Below are 18,014 nucleotides of genomic sequence, written 5' to 3'. Positions count from 1 at the left end.
CTAGCGGGCAGCCACGCGAACACCCGGCCCAGGGCGCCTAAGGGCGAGGCGGGCAGGCCCGCGCCGGCCGGGACTCACCATGGCCGAAGAGCCGGGAGCGCGCCCACAGCCCCGAGTCCCGCGGCGCCGGCGACGCCCGTTGTCCTGGTGACGCCAGCCGCGCGCCCCGCCCCGGCACCCAGGTGAGCTCGGAGCCGGCCATTGGCGGCCGGCGGGCACGTGACGTGCGGGGGGCGGGGCCTGAGGGGGCGGGGCCTCGTCCACTTCGCAGCTGGCACCTCCCGCACCTCGTCACCTGGGCGGCCCGCACCTGCCGGTGATCCAGCACGCAGGGCGTGCCCAGGGACCCAGACTTGGGTGCATCTTCCTGATGAAGACGCTACTGCGCGGGTGATGCACGATGCATGTACCTACCAATTACAAGGATGACAAAGAAAGATCACTCTAAAACCCAGGGTTGAGGTACCCATTGTATTCCGGTCTACCGGCTTCCAAGCTTCCAGCAAAATACGTGTTCTTAGAAGTGGAGGCCTACCATGTGCTGTTTTATAATCCGCATTTTTTTTTTTTGTTAAAATTTCTGCCTTTGCGTGCCCATTTCTGGAACAGCACTGATGCACTGCCTTTGATTTATTAAGTAATTTGTTGGGTGATTTTAACATGGTGGAGCAGAACTTGATCCTGGAGCCCAGCTCTATAGCAAGAAGGAACAGATTCGACCACCTGGCTGGCGTCTCTCCTCCTGAGTCCAGGGGCATCACAGATTTAATATGGCCCAAATAAACCTCATGATCCAGGTTTCTTGCTTTCTCTTTTTAAAGGATGTGTTCATTTATTTGAAAGGCAGAGTTACAGAGAGAGAAAGGGAGAGACAGATAGAGCGGTCTTCCATCCACTGGGTCACTCGCCAAATGGCCACAACGGCTGGAGCTGCGCCCACCGGTGGTCAGGAGCCAAGAGGCTCACCTGGGTCTCCCACTCGGGTGCAGGGGTCCAAGCACTTGAGCCATCTTCTGCTGCTTTCCCAGGCCACAGCAGAGAGCTGGATTGGAAGTGGAGCAGCCGAGACTCAAACTGGCACCCATATCCCATACCGGAGCTGCAGGCGGCAGCTTAACCCACTGCACCACAACGCCGGTCCCATATTTTCCATCTTTTTGTCTCATTGTGCCATGTCCTGAAAGATACCCTCAGCTTGGTGCTTTGTTCTCTAATCATTCCCTGGACTTGTCCATCCAATCTGTCATTCATCCCAGCTGTTTGAGTTTTTACAAAATTTCAACAACCGTATTTTATATTTACAAAGTTTTGTTTCTTTTCTCACAGCTGTTCATATTACATACTGGGGTTAAATTTTTTATTTTGAAAAAAAATCTTTTCACTTACTAAAGAAGGTTATTGTATGTCTTTTATCCAGTTTCTCCTAATGCTAACGTATTCCGTAACCACGGCATACTTATCAAAAGTAAGAAATTAACACTGGAACAGTGATACTAACTAAAGTGTGCAATTATTCACATTTCCTCGTCCTTTCGCTGCCCCAGCACGAAGTGCTGGCTGTCACCTTGCATTTAGTTACTGTGTATCACTAGTCCCTCCTGAACTGGGACCATTCCTTGTTTTCTATAGTCTTTCATGATCTGTTCGCCTAGGAAGACCGCTGATCACGCGTTTTGCAGAATGTCCCTCAATTTCTGATTTTTTTTTTTCTGATAGCTTTGTGTAATTAGATTCTGGAGCAGAATACCACAGGAGTGATTAATATGTCCTCCTTTGGCAGGCGCCGCGGCTCACTTGGCTAATCCTCCACCTGCCGCGCTGGCACCCTGGGTTCTAATCCCAGTTGGGGCGCCGGTTCTGTCCCGGTTGCTCCTCTTCCAGTCCAGTGGCCCGGGAGTGCAGTGGAGGATGGCCCAAGAGCTTGGGCCTTGCACCCCATGGGAGACCAGGAGAAGCACCTGGCTCCTGGCTTCGGATCAGCACGGTGCACCGGCCACAGCGGCCATTGCGGGGTGAACCAACGGAAAAGGAAGACCTTTCTCTCTGTCTCTCTATCTCACTGTGTCCACTCTGCCTGTCAAAAATAAATTAATTAATTAATTAATTAAAAAATATGTCCTCCTTCGTTCCTGATGAGGCCAGTTATGTCCTAAGGCTGATGGCATTAACCTGACCATTTGAGGGGGTGCCAGTCAGGTCTCTCTGCTGGAAAGTTGCGGTTCCTCTTGTAATTAATCCGTGTCTTGTGGAGGGATGCTTTGAGAGAATGCAAACACTCTGTCTCCTTAAACCTGGGCAGACCTTCCAGCAGCAATATTGTTGGCAAGTTATTTTTCATCCCTTCTAAGTTTAATTTGTTAGAATTGATTCTTTTTCTCAATTTATTTATGTATTCACATGTACAACAAGGACCCTGTGGGTGTTTAGTTTATTCTGTAAGTTACAACCTGAAGCTGCAGTTTTTCATTTTATTCTTAAAACTATTCCAACTTTGGGGAATGTCGCACACTTCCTGTCTGTCTGTCTCTCTCTTTTTATTTTTCATTTCCTTATTGTAGCTCTAAAAGGTGCTCCCAGCGTTTCTTGTATTTCCCTTACTCAAACCTAGAATCAACCAATTCTTCAAATAACCTTGTTCTTTATGTTAGAGAATGGCATTTAGAAACCAAATTCTGGGCCTTAAAGGTGCTCATTTGCTGTTAGGATATCCTGTTCCTAGGCCCTTGAAGCAGACAGAAGTAGACAGTATTATACATGTGCTAGTCCACGTATTCTGTTACCACTCTGTATGCGTGTAAAAGGGGGGGGGGGGCGTGCTCTGGCGCAGTAGATTAATCCTCCGCCTGCAGCACCAGCATCCCATTTGGACGCCAGTTCTAGTCCTGGCTGCTCCTCTTTCGATCCAGCTCTCTGCTATGGCCTGGGAAAGCAGTAGAAGATGGCCCAAGTCCTTGGGCCCCTGAACACTCATGGGAGACCTGGAAGAAGCTCCTGACTCCTGGCCTCTGATCAGCACAGCTCCAGCCGTTGCAGCCATTTGGGGAGTGAACCAGCAGATGGAAGACCTCTCTCTCTCTCTTTCCCTCTCACTGTCTGTAACGCACCTCTCAAATAAATAAAATATTTTTAAAAGTATTCATGAATTCATCCTGCCGTTTTAGACTTCAGTATAGTACAGAGGGTTCCTTCTAACACCCCTCCTCTGCATTGCAACTTTTTTCCTGCCAGTAATTAGCTTGGTTATTATAATATATACATAATATATTTACTTATTTCATTCCACTATACACATAAAGTGATTTCAGAATCCATATGGCTGTAAGTAACAAACTTAGCAGAGTATGTTGTTTCTGCACAGTTATGTTTATCTTTATTGTTATAATTTCCATTCAGAACACTGTTTTCCAAGGCTACTGAGAATATGTAATACACATGCCATGTGTATTACAGTTAGATTCATTCGCCACACTCTGAATTCCACCCTGCTAATTGGGCTTCATGAAATTTACACACGGTGAAATTTTCTCCTTACAGTGTATGGTTTACAGGCTTTTGGCAAAGGTATGATGTGATGTCTACCATAGGGCTATGTGGAACAGATACATTGTCCCCAAAATTCCTTGTTCTACCTTGTTGTAGTCAATTTCTCCTCCCACACCCACAATTTAGCACTGAATTATCTATTTTTCATCCTAGTGTTTTACTTTTTTTCAGAATGTCCCATAAATGGAGTCACACAGTGTGTAGCCTTCTGAAACTTTTTTTTTTTTTTTTGACAGGCAGAGTGGATAGTGAGAGAGAGAGAGAGACAGAGAGAAAGGTCTTCCTTTTTGCCATTGGTTCACCCTCCAATGGCCACTGCGGCCTGCGCATTGCGCTGATCCAAAGCCAGGAGCAAGGTGCTTCTCCTGGTCTCCCATGGGGTGCAGGGCCCAAGGACCTGGGCCATCCTCCACTGCCTTCCCTGGCCATAGCAGAGAGCTGACCTGGAAGAGGGGCAACCAGGACAGAATTCGGCGCCCCGACCGAGACTAGAACCTGGTGAACTGGCACCGCAGGCGGAGGATTAGCCTATTGAGCCGCGGCGCTGGCCGCCTTCTGAAACTTTTACTTAGCAAAGTGCATTTAAGATTCATTCATGGGCCGGCGCTGTGGCTCAACAGGCTAGTCCTCCGCCTTGCGGTGTTGGCACACCGGGTTCTAGTCCCGGTTGGGGCGCCGGATTCTATCCCGGTTGCCCCTCTTCCAGGCCAGCTTTCTGCTATGGCCCGGGAAGGCAGTGGAGGATGGCCCAAGTGCTTGGGCCCTGCACCTGCATGGGAGGCCAGGAGAAGCTCCTGGCTCCTGGCTTCGGATCAGCACGGTGTGCTTGCCGCAGCGGCCATTGGAGGGTGAACCAACGGCAAAAAGGAAGACCTTTCTCTCTGTCTCTCTCTCTCTCTCACTGTCCACTCTGCCTGTAAAAAAAAAAAAAAAATCATTCATGCTGTTACATGCATCACTACTTTGTCTTTTTTTATTGCTAAGTGGTGTTCCATCATACGGCCATAGCACAGCTGTGTAGACATTCACTATTGGGAGAACCTCTGAGTTGTTTCCCGTTTTTGACAATTTTGAATGAAACTTCTGTAAACACTTGAATGCGATTTTTATGTAAACATTTCTTCTTTTTTTTTTAAAAGATTTTATTTGAGAGGTAAAGTTACAGATAGAGAGAAAGGTCTTCCACCTACTGGTTTACTCCCCAAACGGCCGCAATCAGTGGAGCTGGGTGGGTCCGAAGCCAGGAGCCAGGAGCTTCTTCTAGGTCTCCCATGCGGGTGCAGGGGCCCAAGCACTTGGGCCATCTTCTACTGCTTTCCCGTGTCATAGCAGAGAGCTGGATTGGAAGAGAAGCAACCAGGACACGAACCTGTGCCCATATGGGATGCTGGTGCTGCAGGAGGAGGCTTAGCCTACTACACCACAGCACTGGCCCCGTGAACATTACTTTTCAACTTATTTGACTAAATAACTTAGGAGGAAAGCATTTAGCATTTCACCATTAAGATGATGCAAAGCCATAGCTGTGTGTGTTTGTGTGCTTTGTAGATACTCTTCATTAACTTGAAGAATTTTCCTTCCATTCCTGATTTCCTTTATTTGATTTTTTTTTTTTGACAGGCAGAGTTAGACAGTGAGAGAGAGAGAGAGAGAGAGAAAGATCTTCCTTTTCCATTGGTTCACCCATGCTGAGTTCTTTTTCTGTACTTTTTGTACATCCATTGAGATTACCATGTGATATTTCATCTATTGTCTTTTATTATGGTGAATTACAATGGTTCCCAAACATTGAATGTTGGATCAAATATATTTTTTAAAGATTTATTCATTTAATGGGAAGCCAGAATTACAGAGAGAAGAGAATGAGAGAGAGAGATTTTCCATTCATTGTTTCACTCTCCAAAATGGCCTCAACGGTCAGGAGCCAGGAGCTTCTTCCAGGTCTCCCACAAAGGTGGCAGGGGCCCAAGGATTTGGGCTATCTTCCACTGCTTTCCCAGACCATTAGAAAGGAGCTGGATCAGAAGTGGAGCAGGTGGGACACAAACCAGTGCCCATATGGGATGCTGGCATCACCGGCAGCAGCTTAACCCACTGTGTCACAATGCCCACCACTGGAAATTATTTTTTAACATAATATATGTGGGGCCGGTGCTGTGGTGCAGCAGGTTAACGCCCTGGCCTGAAGCGCTGGCATCCCATGTGGGCGCCGGTTCGAGACCCGGCTGCTCCACTTCCTGTCCAGCTCTCTGCTATGACCTGGGAAAGCAGTAGAAGATGGCCCAAGTCCTTGGGCCCCTGCACCTATGTGGGAGACCCGGAGGAGGCTCCTGGCTCCTGGCTTCGGATCGGCACAGCTCCAGCCATTGCAGCCAATTGGGGATTGAACTATCGGATGGAAGACCTCTCTCTCTCTCTCTCTCTCTCTCTCTCTCTCTCTCTCTCTCTGCCTCTTCTCTCTCTGTGTAACTCTTTCAAGTAAAATAAATAAATCTTTAAAAAATAATCTATGTATAGCAGCCTTGCTCCCTCCAGGTTCCCCCCGTAACCTGGTCAATATCACGCCTGACCAGTCTGCATGACTCTGTCTACTGGTAGCAGATTCTCCTCTGAACACTGTCATTCTTTCCTTGCTTTTCTGCCTCTTGCCTGTAGGCACACATCGTACATTTTTGTGGAACCTGGAGAAGCTGAAGTCAGAGTTTGTTTATTTTCTCATGTGAGTGAAGATAAAGTTCCTTAAAAACCAAGTCCAAATCGCTACAGAGCGATCCTTTTTTTTTTTTTTTTAATTTTTTTTGACAGGCAGAGTGGACAGTGAGAGAGACAGAAAGGTCTTCCTTTTGCCATTGGTTCACCCTCTAATGGCTGCTGCAGCCGGCGCACTGCGCTGATCCGATGGCAGGAGCCAGGTGCTTCTCCTGGTCTCCCATGGGGTGCAGGGCCCAAGCACTTGGGCCATCCTCCACTGCACTCCCGGGCCACAGCAGAGAGCTGGCCTGGAAGAGGGGCAACCGGGACAGGATCGGTGCCCCGACCGGGACTAGAACCCGGTGTGACGGCGCCGCAAGGCGGAGGATTAGCCTAGTGAGCCGCGGCGCCGGCCCAGAGCGATCCTTTTATTTGCTCATTTGCGCCTGCACAGACTATTTGGCGGGACGCTCTTGTAAGTCGGTAGACAAGAGAATACGCTGTCTTAAAATATGAAGTCGTGCAAAACAGTGCACTCTGCTTGTTCCCCTAGGCCACTGCTTCCCTTCCCAGTAAGTGGGAGCAAGGTTGACCACCTGTGAATGGATGGCATGAGAGTAGAGAGGGAGCGAGACAGCAGAGGTGTGCCTAGCCGTGCCAGCCGCAGACAGTGCAGTCTCCCAGAGGAGCGGTGCCCTTCTGCAGGGGTCAGTCGGCCGTGAGCTCGCTGTCTGCTCGGCCCTCGGCGGCTCCGAGCCTGGACTGCCTCCCGGGTGCTCGGCTGCCTGTCTGGATCCCTCCTGGACTTCGACTGTCAGCCTCCTCCTGCTGCCTGTTTCTCAGGACTGCCTCTCAGCTTCTGGTGTTCCTGTCACCTGTTTCTTGCATGGAACAATGGGTGGGAGCCAACCAATTTGCTTATGGTCACAGTGCTACCAAATGAGAAACTGTGCTTGCTTCTCCAATCAGCACTCTGCTACTCGGGTCAAGCTGAAACACAAACACCATCTCTCCTCCCTTCCCCATCACCTTCATGGGTCCATGTGTGTGTTCCTATAGATAGATGTATCCTATTATCCTATTTGTTATTGATGATTTAACGCAATTTTTAAGATTTATTTTTATTTATTGAAAGGCAGAGATACACACACACACAGAGAGAGAGCTTCCTTCTACTGATTCACCCCCCAAATGGCCATGGCAGTTGAGACAGGGCCAGGCTGAAGCCAGGAACCAGGAACTCCATCCGGGGCTCTCAGGTGCGTGGTAGGGGTCCAAGTACTTGGGCCATCGTGTTCTGCTTTTCCAGGCGTATTAGTAGGGAGCTGGGTCAGAAGTGGAGCAGCCGGATCGCTATAGGCACTCTGATTTGGAATGCCAGGGTCACAGGTGGCAGCTAACTATAATCATTGTTGATTTGTTCTCTCAGCAGCGAGTGGTTTTAGCCTCCACTGCTTAATACTAAAAAGAGAAAATACTTTGACACAGCTTGATACATTACTTCAGGCAGTAAACTGAGATTTCAAATGAGTACAAAAATGTTTAGAACTTGCGAGTCAGATTGTTGAACAAGAGCGACGTATGAGTTATAACCAGAGCAGGGAGCTGGTGCTGTGGCATAGTGGGTAGAGCCGCCGCCTGCAGTGCTGGCATCCCTATTGGCACCGGTTCAAGACCTGGCTGTTCCACTTCCTATCCAGCTCTGCTATGGCCTAGGAAAGCAGTAGAAGATGGCCCAAGGTCTTGGGCCCCTGCACCTGAGTGGGAGACCCAGAGGAAGCTCCTGGCTTTGGATCGGCACAGCTCCAGCTATTGCAGCCAATTGGGGAGTGAACTATCGGATGGAAGACCTCTATTTCTCTCTCTCTCTCTCTCTCTCTCTCTGCCTCTCCTTTTCTCCGTGTAACTCTGACTTTCAAATAAATAAATAAATCTTTAAAAAAAATAACCAGAGCGGAAGTTCATTTTTTACCACCCACTGTAACTTTGAACATTATTTAAGGGGTAATTGTCTTTTTTTTTTTTTTTTTTTTTTTGGGCAGGTAGAGTTATAGACAGTGAGAGAGAAAGACAGAGAGAAAGGTTTTCCATCTGCTGGTTCACTCCCCCAAATGGCCACTATGGCCGGCGCTGCGCCGATCCGAAGGCAGGAGCCAGGTGCTTCTCCTGGTCTCTCATGGGGTGCAGGGCCCAAGCACTTAGGCCATACTCCACTGCCCTCCAGGGCCACAGCAGAGAGCTGGACTGGAAGAGGAACAACCAGGACTAGAACCTGGTGCCCATATGGGATGTCGGCGCCGCAGGCGGAGGATTAACCAAGTGAGCCACGGCGCCGGCCCGGAGAATTGTCTTTGTTCCCCAACCTCCAGCAGACTTAACACTTCTTCTGCTTTAAGGTAATGGTCTTGCTACCACTTTCCATTACAAGCATGATTTTGTCTTAGATATTGGTCCCAGATGCTTAATAATTAAAACTCACAGCTCTGCTTGGCACCAGGTCTTCCCGCTCTGCTGGTTTGGGCTCCCATGAATGTATCTCTGTTTGGGATCCATCACTGCTTTTTACTGAGCCCGTGGGTGGCTGACACCAACTTCAGTCCTCTCCCTGCTAACGTCTCTTCACCTCTCCAGGAGACCTTTGGTGGCAGGCCCAAGCTAATCTTGCACCAGCTCTCTCTGGGCGCGTCTGGGTTTGGTCCCAGGTTCTGACAAATTTTGGAAGAGTGGGAACAACAACATCAGCATGGCCAACAGCCAACATCCTCAACACAGGGAACAGCCATGCATGAGAAAGTGGCCCTTGCACCCCAATGGAGTAAGGGAAATCTCCCTGGAAGTCATCTCTCCATCTTCTGGGCTTTGCTGGAAAAGAAATACAGGGCCAAGGAGTGAGTAGCTTTCCCCTCGCCAGAAAAACAAGTTGATGATAGACTAAGAGCAGAATTCAATTTTATGGCCAGCGCCGTGGCTTGACAGGCTAATGCTCCACCTTGTGGCGCCAGCGCACCAGGTTCTAGTCCCGGTTGGGGCGCCGGGTTCTGTCCCGGTTGCCCCTCTTCCAGGCCAGCTCTCTGCTATGGCCCAGGAGTGCAGTGGAGGATGGCCCAAGTGCTTGGGCCCTGCACCTGCATGGGAGACCAGGAGAAGCACCTGGCTCCTGGCTTCGGATCAGTGCAGTGCGCCGGCCGCAGTGACCATTGGAAGGTGAACCAACGGAAAAAGGAAGACCTTTCTCTCTGTCTCTCTCTCTCTCACTGTCCACTCTGCCTGTAAAAAAAAAAAAAAAGAATTCAATTTTATGAGGGCCAGTGTTGGGCTCATGTATCAAACTACTTCTCAACGTGCATTTAAAAATATCTATGCCTTTGCTAAACATCAGTCAAAAGCCAAAGTCAACACAGGGCTCAGATGAGTGATTTCAACATGTCCCATCACTAGACTGTGTTCTTCCTGCTATTTCACCATGACCCTGTACATGGCGACCGTTCTCCTGGACAAGCACCCCTCTACTGATGGGTACGATTAATGGAGGGTCTCTCCGGGGGAGATCTGGGCTGAATGGTGCCCAGAATAGCAGCCGCTGTGGTTCATGGCTGAGCGTCGCACAGGGAGTTCAGGGAGGTTGGTGAGCTTGGCTTGCTTTCCCTCAGCAAAAGTTCAGAGTTCAGGCATGACAGAAGGGTGAAGAATACTGGTCCTGCCTGCTATTGGAGATGAGCCTCGCTCAGCTCACTTTCCTGGGCACCTAGGCTGTGCCACACATGGAGCAAGACACCGCTCTTGCTCCCAAGCAGTGTAGAGGTGTGCAGTGAGCTAAGGAAACTTGCATGTGGGAGCATTATGGAGAAAATGTTTATCGGCAGAACATTTTTGAGTGGCTAAGTGATTCCAGCCTCAAAAACCCTGCACGTTCCTTGGCACCATCGTGTCGATTTTACAGGTAAACTGCTGAGTCCCGGAGGTGTAAAATGATGTGTCCGTGTTTCCAAGGGTGCAACTGCACACGTCTGAATCAAACTCGGTTCTCTGGACTCCTTTCCAGAGCTGCTCCTCTTAGGGTCATTTGCATTTCAACGAGGATTAAAGAAAGCACCAGGGTTCAGACCTCCAGGAGATGGTGGCGCTGGGCACCTCCCAGGGTTCCTGAAATGCCTGCACAGAAGCAGCACGTGGCCAACACCCACCAAACTGAGACCCTGCCCTTTGGCGGCCCTGTCCTGCCTTCCTGCTCCTCCAAGGCCCGGACTCTGGGGCGCAGGCTTCAGAACTGCTCTCCAAGGCCTCCCTCCCTCTTCTCAGTAGATTGGGTGCAAACGCTCTGGGTAAACAAAAAAAGAAATATTTTTTTTCCTGCCATTGGCAGCCTCTTGCTAGCTGCTACACCCTGGATGGCTTTCTTCTAGTCAATTTTTTAAAAAAGCGAGAGAGAGAGAAAGGTAAGTTGAGAGGGGGGAAGTTTGGCAGGGACTTGGCTCCAGCTACAAATCAACTTCAGACCCCAGAAGGGCTCGCAGGAACGGCCGACGCCCACAACGGCTCTGCAGTGCAACCCGTGTTTATTTAGGACCCAGCCCACCGCCTCCACGGCCTGCACGTCAATGCCACATTGTGCGGGGATTTTTTTTTTCAGTTCTGTGGCTCCAGGCGGTAGCAGATGATTTGTGAGGCTGCTTCAGAACGTGGGGTTTCAGACGCTCTGTCGGCGGGTCTACGCTGCTGTGGAGGCTCAGCTATTCATCCGTCCATTGAGCCACGTCCAATCAAATGCCCACCGTATGCTGGGTGCCGGAGTTGCCACGAGAGATAGACGTGGCTGCTGCTCTAGAAACAGGATGCCGAGACCTTGGGATCCCTTGGCAAGTTCCTTAGTTTATTCATAGCATTGCTGCGACCCTTGCTGTCTCCTTGGGGTCTTTGGGTGAACTGGCCTGAGAGATTGGGCAAAGGGGGAATTGACTTTATGGTTGAGAACTGAGCATTTTTCAAAGGATCCAAGATTTAAAAAAAAAAAAAAAAAGACATAAGAAAGAAGTGGTCTCTGCCCTTAGGGACAGTCAGACTAGCAGAACAGTAACTATAATAATTAAAAGCCACAATTCCTGAGATGGGAGCTAGCTGCTCACGGTGCAGGGGGAGCCCAAGCAAGGCCAGCATCGCTGGGGGGATTGGGCTTAGCCACTAAAGAAGACTCACTGAGACGGACAGCTCTGGACAGGAGGCAGTGAATGGATGCCGATGCTGGAGATACAGAGTAGGGGTCCAGCCAGAGGGCTTGTGGGTGAGGGCGTGTCCCTGAAATCTTGGAGAGTGCCTCACTCATTCATTCGACAAACGGTTATTGAGTACCTGTTATGTGCCAGGCGCCAGGATAGGCACTGTGGCAGATATTGCCATAGGGATGGTAAGACACTGGCCCTGGCCCTGGACACTGCCTCTCCCGGGAGGGCCCATCACCATCAGCGCACAGTGACTTAAGTTCTCACAAGCTGCTTGAGAGGCTACTTATGGTTCCTTCTCCCCCCGGACATACAGCGTCAATGTTTTATTCTTCCTTCCTATAATTTAACTCGAATTTGATGGTGTGCTCTCAGTGTTGCAGAGGAACAGGAAAATGGACCTTCTCTACTACACATTGGTTTCCAATAGGCTTCCTAAAATAGCAGCCAATCTGCCCGGCGCTCACTGGGCTAATCCTCTGCCCGCAGCCCCGGTACTCCGGGTTCTAGTCCCGGTCGGGGCGCCGTTTCTGTCCAGGTTGCTCCTCTTCCAGGCCAGCTCTCTGCTGTGGCCCGGGAGGGCAGTAGAGGATGGCCCAGGTCCTTGGGCCCTGCACCCACATGGGAGACCAGGAGAAGCACCTGGCTCCTGCCTTCGGATCAGCGCAGCACGCCGGCCGTAGCGGCCATTTTGGGAGTGAACCAGCGGAAAGAAGACCTTTCTCTCTGTCTCTCTCTCACTAACTCTGCCTGTCTAATAAAAAAATAAAATAAAAAAGAATATAGAACATCCCATCTCAAGTTTAGAAAAAAAATAGCGGCCAACTTGCTAGAGTTGTAGTGACTTTGTGACTATTTTAAATGTACCATCTCTGAGAGAAGTTGAACACTTTCTCATCTGATTCTTGTTGATAGGCCTTGCCTGTTTCCTGCTGGACTATGATAACTTGTGTTGAACTCTTCATTTAGGGGAGCCTTTGACTATAATGCAAATTAAAAGTATTTTACTTCTGGGCCCTTGCAGGGTAAGCCACTCCCTGGGATACTGGAATCCCATACTGGAGCACCAGTTCAAGTCCCCGCTACTCTGCTTCTGGAAAGCAGTGGAAGACGGCCCAAGGACTGGGATCCCTGCCAGGCGTGTGGGAAACCTGGATGGAGCTCATGGCCGTTTGGGGAGTGAACCAGAGGATGGAAGAACTCCCCCACCCTGTAACTGCTTTTCAAATAAATTAAAAATAAATATTTTAAAATGCATTAACTAAAAAAAAAAAGAAAACCCTATTAAGCTGAAAAGCAGTAAAATAGCTGCCACCTTTTGAAATGGTCGCTGGTGCCTCTGCATCTGAGGTCATGTTTTCCTTAAGTTTCATGGTTTTTGTTTTTTTTTTTGGGGGGGGGGTTTTTTGGTTTTTTTTTTTTGACAGGCAGAGTGGACAGTGAGAGAGAGAGAGACAGAGAGAAAGGTCTTCCTTTGCCCTTGGTTCACTCTCCAATGTCCGCCGCGGCCGGCATACCGCACTGATCCGAAGGCAGGAGCCAGGTGCTTCTCCTGGTCTCCCATGCGGGTGCAGGACCCAAGCACTTGGGCCATCCTCCACTGCACTCCCGGGCCATAGCAGAGAGCTGGCCTGGAAGAGGGGCAATTGGGACAGAATCCGGCGCCCGACCGGGACTAGAACCCGGTGTGCCGGCGCCGCAAGGCGGAGGATTAGCCTGTTGAGCCATGGCGCCGGCCTGTTTCATGTTGAATGGGAAATAATGGTAAATATTTTGAGCAATGTATTTGTTCATGAGTTACTTTGAGAAATGGAAACAGAGTGCCTAATCTTGATTAAATATGCACTTCTAGTCTTAAACCCATTGATACTAATAGGATTTATTGCAAAATTAAAATGTTATCAACCAATAAAATAACTAAATAGTGTAGATCTGTACCACGGGATAGCTGATCATTCCATGTAGCAAAAGAATTCAGACTATACACCCACAGTTCTGAGACATGATTGCTTAGGCTCTTTTTTTCTGCATGGGGTTCACATAAACCTAACCTTTAATGTCTCACCTTTCCCACTGGCCTCACAGTAAGCTGACTGGCAGAGGCATAGATATTCTTCCATCATGACCAGAGACCAGAGACGGAGTGAACAGTCCCTGGCTACTTGTATCTGAGTGCACCTGATTTACATCCTTGATCATCCTGCATAAAGTACTTAAAAGGGAGAAGTTAGTTCTTCAACCCAAGAAGAGATCAGGGAAAATAAGATGGATCTCTGGTTATCATTCATGATTTCCAATAAGAACTGCACCTGCATCTTACACACTACTTGAGAGAGCACGTAGAAGCTAGAAGTGTAAAACTGAACACTGTCATATTAATATTTCTTTAAAACCAAGAAAAATCTGTGTCAAATGTGACATTGGATAGAATGCTGGGACAACAGGTGCAAACAAGAGTTATAAATGAGGATATTTGGCTTTTCAATGTTTTCTTCTGTGTTTACCAAGGCAAAAGCCATTCGAGCTTGGAGAATGTTAGTTGTGTATTTTCTTTCTTTTTTTTTTTAAACTTTTGACAGGCAGAGTGGACAGTGAGAGAGAGACAGAGAGAAAGGTCTTCCTTTTGCCGTTGGTTCACCCTCCAATGGCCGCCGCAGTAGGCACGCTGCGGCCGGCACACTGCGCTGATCCAATGGCAGGAGCCAGGTGCTTCTCCTGGTCTCCCATGGGGTGCAGGGCCCAAGGACTTGGGCCATCCTCCACTGCACTCCCTGGCCACAGCAGAGAGCTGGCCTGGAAGAGGGGCAACCGGGACAGGATCGGTGCCCCGACCGGGACTAGAACCCGGTGTGCCGGCGCCGCAAGGCGGAGGATTAGCCTAGTGAGCCGCAGCGCCGGCTTCTTCTTCTTTTTTTTTTTTTTTTTTTTTTAAGATTTATTTTATTTATTTGAAAGACAGAGTTACAGAGAGAGGTAGAGGCAGAGAGAGAGAGATCTTCCATCCGATGGTTCACTCCCCAGATGGCTGCAACGGCCGGAGCTGCACTGATCCAAAGACAGGAGTCAGGAGCTTCTTCCGGGTCTCCCATGTGGGTGCAGGGCCCCAGGGACTTGGGCCAACTTCTACTGCTTTCCCAGGCCATAGCAGAGAGCTGGATCAGAAGAGGAGCAGCCGGAACTAGAACCAGCGCCCATATGGGATGCCGGCACTTCAGGCCAGGGCTTTAACCCGCTGCGCCACAGCACCAGCCCCTAGTTGTGTATATTCAGCTTAATCAGATTTGATTCCTATTGTAACTGTCCTTCCAGGTATACTTATAGTCAGTGCAAGAACAACTCAACTCAGCTTCTGGTTCCTATTACGTAGTTACTGACCCAATAAATGCTTTAACTTCTAAAACTCCATCAGCAAAAATAATCAGAAGCAGCCTGCCTTCTCGTAAGGATGGTAGCATGTTCTCAGGTCTTATCTCAGAGCAGTATCTAGAGACAAAGTGATGTCCACGTGCTACACCACGAAGGAAAAGACACCATGGTTTAGGGACCATTTTACTAGGTGTAAACCTAAAAGACTTAAAGTTTTGTTTTAAAGATTTATTTATTTGTTTTGAAAAGCAGAGTTATAGAAAGAGAGAGAATCTTCCATGCACTGCTTCATTCCCCAGATGGCTGCAATGGCCAGCACTAGGCCAAGCTGAAGCCAGGAGTCTCCCACCAGTGCCTGGGGGCTAGGTGTTTGGGCCATCTTCTGTTGCTTTCCCAGGCGCATTAGCAGGGAGCTGAATTGGAAGTGGAGCAGCCAGGACATGAACTGGTGGCCATATGGGATGCCGGCATCCTGGCAGCTTTACCTGCTATGCCACAGTGCCGGCCCCAGGCTTGAAGCTTTCAAACAGAGGCACCTCTGCACCACCCAGGCTTCAGTGCAAAGAGCCTTGTCTTACTGACCTCATGTTATAAGAGGCACAGTTTGTCTGTGGCACATAGGGTAGTGCAGACTTGGAGAGTTTCAGAGCACAGTCAACTACTCTCCATTTGCTAAGCAGTTCCTACCTGGCTGTTGGGCCATGCCAGAGACTGACCACTTCTCCACATGTGCTGGCGCCATGAATGCGGTATTTTGAATCACAAGGCAGAATTCCACTCTTAGATGGAGCTGGCGTATCCAAGAGCGGCCCTGGAAGGAGCAGAGGCCAGCGTCTCCGGCTCCACTGCTTTGCTCTCTCTCCCTCGACCCACACCTACAGGCCTCTTGGGGAATTTCGCGTTAACAAAAGAGAAAACGCCTTGGCTGCTTCACACTTGGGTGTGCACTTGTCATCCCTACTCCAGTAGAGAACTAAGAAACAGAGGTCACACAAAAGGACAAATACTGCATCATTCTACCCCTTGCGATACCTAGTATAGGCAAATCCAGGGAGGCAGAAAACAGATCAGCGGCTACCAAGGGCTGAGAGAGGTGGACTGTGGTTAGGTAGGTGTATATATAGCAACCTTGCTGGGCACAGCCCCGGAGGGAGGCAGCACGTGGCTGCCTTCTCACCCTTCCCCTCCACCCCGTTCTCAGTACTAACTGGGATTTATTTTTAAAGATTTATTTATTTATTAGAAAAAGCAGAGCTACTGGGAAGAAAGAAAAGACAGAGAATGAGAGACATCTTCCAGCGCTCTGCTGTGGCCTGGGAAGGCAGTAGAAGATGGCCCAAGTCCTTCGGCCTCTGCACCCACGTGGGAGACCTGGAAGAAGCTCCTGGCTCCTGGCTTCAGATCGGCTCAGTTCCAGCCATTGTGGCCATCTGGGGGGTGAACCAGCGGGTGAAAGACCTCTCTCTCTCTCTCTCTCTCTCTCTCTCTCTCTCTGTCTCTACCTCTCTCTGTAACTCTGACTTTCAAATAAATAAAATAAATCTTAAAAAAAAAAAAGAGAGAGAGAGAGAGAGACATCTTCCTCCGTGGGCTCACTCAGCCAGGAGCCAGGAACACCATTCGTGTCTCCTTTGCAGGTGGCAGGAACCCAAGCAGTTGTACCGTCTTCTGCTGCCACCCCAGGCCCATTACAGGGAGTGGATCAGAAGCCACACAGGGAGGCTGGCGACCCAGGCAGAAGCTTAACTCACAGCACCACAATCGGGGCCCACCGACTAGGATTTAAAATTTCCCCTCCGTGCAGACATTTGGCCTAGAACTTTCGATGTTCATGTCCCACATCAGAGCATCTGGGCTCCTCTAGGATCCAGCGCTGGACTGCAGCTTCCTACTAACGCACACCCTGGAAGGCAGCAGGTGATGCCTCAAACACTGGGGGACCCTGATGGAACCTGCTGCTCTTGGCTTTGGGTCGGCCCAGCCCCGGCCATTACAGGCATTTGAGGAGTGAATCAGAAATGGGAGCTCACGCACTCGCTCTCTCTCTCTCCGTCTCAAATACTTTTTAAAAATGTGTCCCCCACCCCCCCAGCCCAGATGTGTGAAGTCTCAAAGCTCAGGTCACCAGCTGTTAGAAAGGAAGCAGCTTGGCTGGTGCTGCTGCTCACTAGGCTAATCCTCTGCCTGCAGCGCCTGCACCCCGGGTTCTAGTCCCGGTTGGGGTGCCGGATTCTGTCCCGGTTGCTCCTCTTCCAGTCCAGCTCTCTGCTGTGGCCCGGGAGTGCAGTGAGGGATGGCCCAAATGCCTGGGCCCTGCACTCCCATGGGAGACCAGGAGAAGCACCTGGCTCCTGGCTTCAGATCGGCACAGTGCCGGCCGTAGCGGCCATTTGGGGGTGAACCAATGGAAGGAAGACCTTTCTCTCTGTCTCTCTCACTGTCTAACTCTGCCTTAAAAAAAAAAAAAAGAAAAGAAAAGAAAGAAAGGAAGCAGCTAAGTGAACGATGCAGTCAGGCCCCCTGCATTTAACATTCCAGAGCATCTGCACTATAAAGACAACGTTTAATTATCACTGACCGTAGCCCTGCAGTCTGCGACAGGAAGGAGCGAAGAGGGGAAAGCTTTTCAGAACACTTTGAAAATTATGAGAGCTGAACAATGACACCTGCAGTAATCAGGTGTGGGTTCAAATCCCAGCTCTTACCATGAAAAGAAAAGTGAATTTTTTCAGTCTTTGTGTCCTGGTTCATTAAATGATGTATCTGCCATTTAAATCTGACATTTTTGGCCCAGCGCTCTGGTATATCAGGTTAAGCCTCTGCCTGCAGCGCTGGCATCCCATATGCCCCGGGGTTCAAGTCCCAGCTGCTCCACTTCCGATCCAGGTCCCTGCTAGTGACCTGGCAAAACAGTGGAAGATGGCTCAAGTATGTGGGCCTCAACACCCAGAAGAAGCCCCTGACTCCTGGCTTCCCATTGGCCCAGCTCCGGCCATGGTGGCCATTTGGGGAGTGAACCAGCCGATAGATCTCTCTGTCTCTCCCTCTCTTTCTCTCTCTCTCTCTGTGACTCTGCCTTTCAAATAGATACATAAATCTTGAGATTTATTTACTTATATATTTACGCATAAATATTCATTATATTAAATTAATTTAAAATTAATTTATTGTAAAATGTATATTAGAAATTAAGTATTA

The 18,014-nt window shown here is 49.4% G+C and overlaps 1 protein-coding gene across 1 annotated transcript in view; it reads right to left on the bottom strand.

Annotated features, from left to right (window-relative positions):
* Positions 1-147, bottom strand: part of FBXL2 (F-box and leucine rich repeat protein 2) — a 90,579-nt gene extending 90,432 nt beyond the window's left edge. Inside the window, exon 1 of the mRNA XM_062215902.1 lies at positions 79-147. Coding sequence (XP_062071886.1) covers positions 79-81 — 3 coding nt within the window. The 5' untranslated portion in view covers positions 82-147. The remainder of the gene's footprint in view (positions 1-78) is intronic.
* Between the last annotated feature and the right edge of the window lie 17,867 nt (positions 148-18,014).

Source organism: Lepus europaeus, chromosome 2, assembly GCF_033115175.1.
Source record: "Lepus europaeus isolate LE1 chromosome 2, mLepTim1.pri, whole genome shotgun sequence".
NCBI lineage: Eukaryota > Metazoa > Chordata > Mammalia > Lagomorpha > Leporidae > Lepus > Lepus europaeus.
The sequence above is the reverse complement of the archived record's forward strand: the minus strand, read 5'-3'. Positions and strand labels throughout refer to the sequence as shown.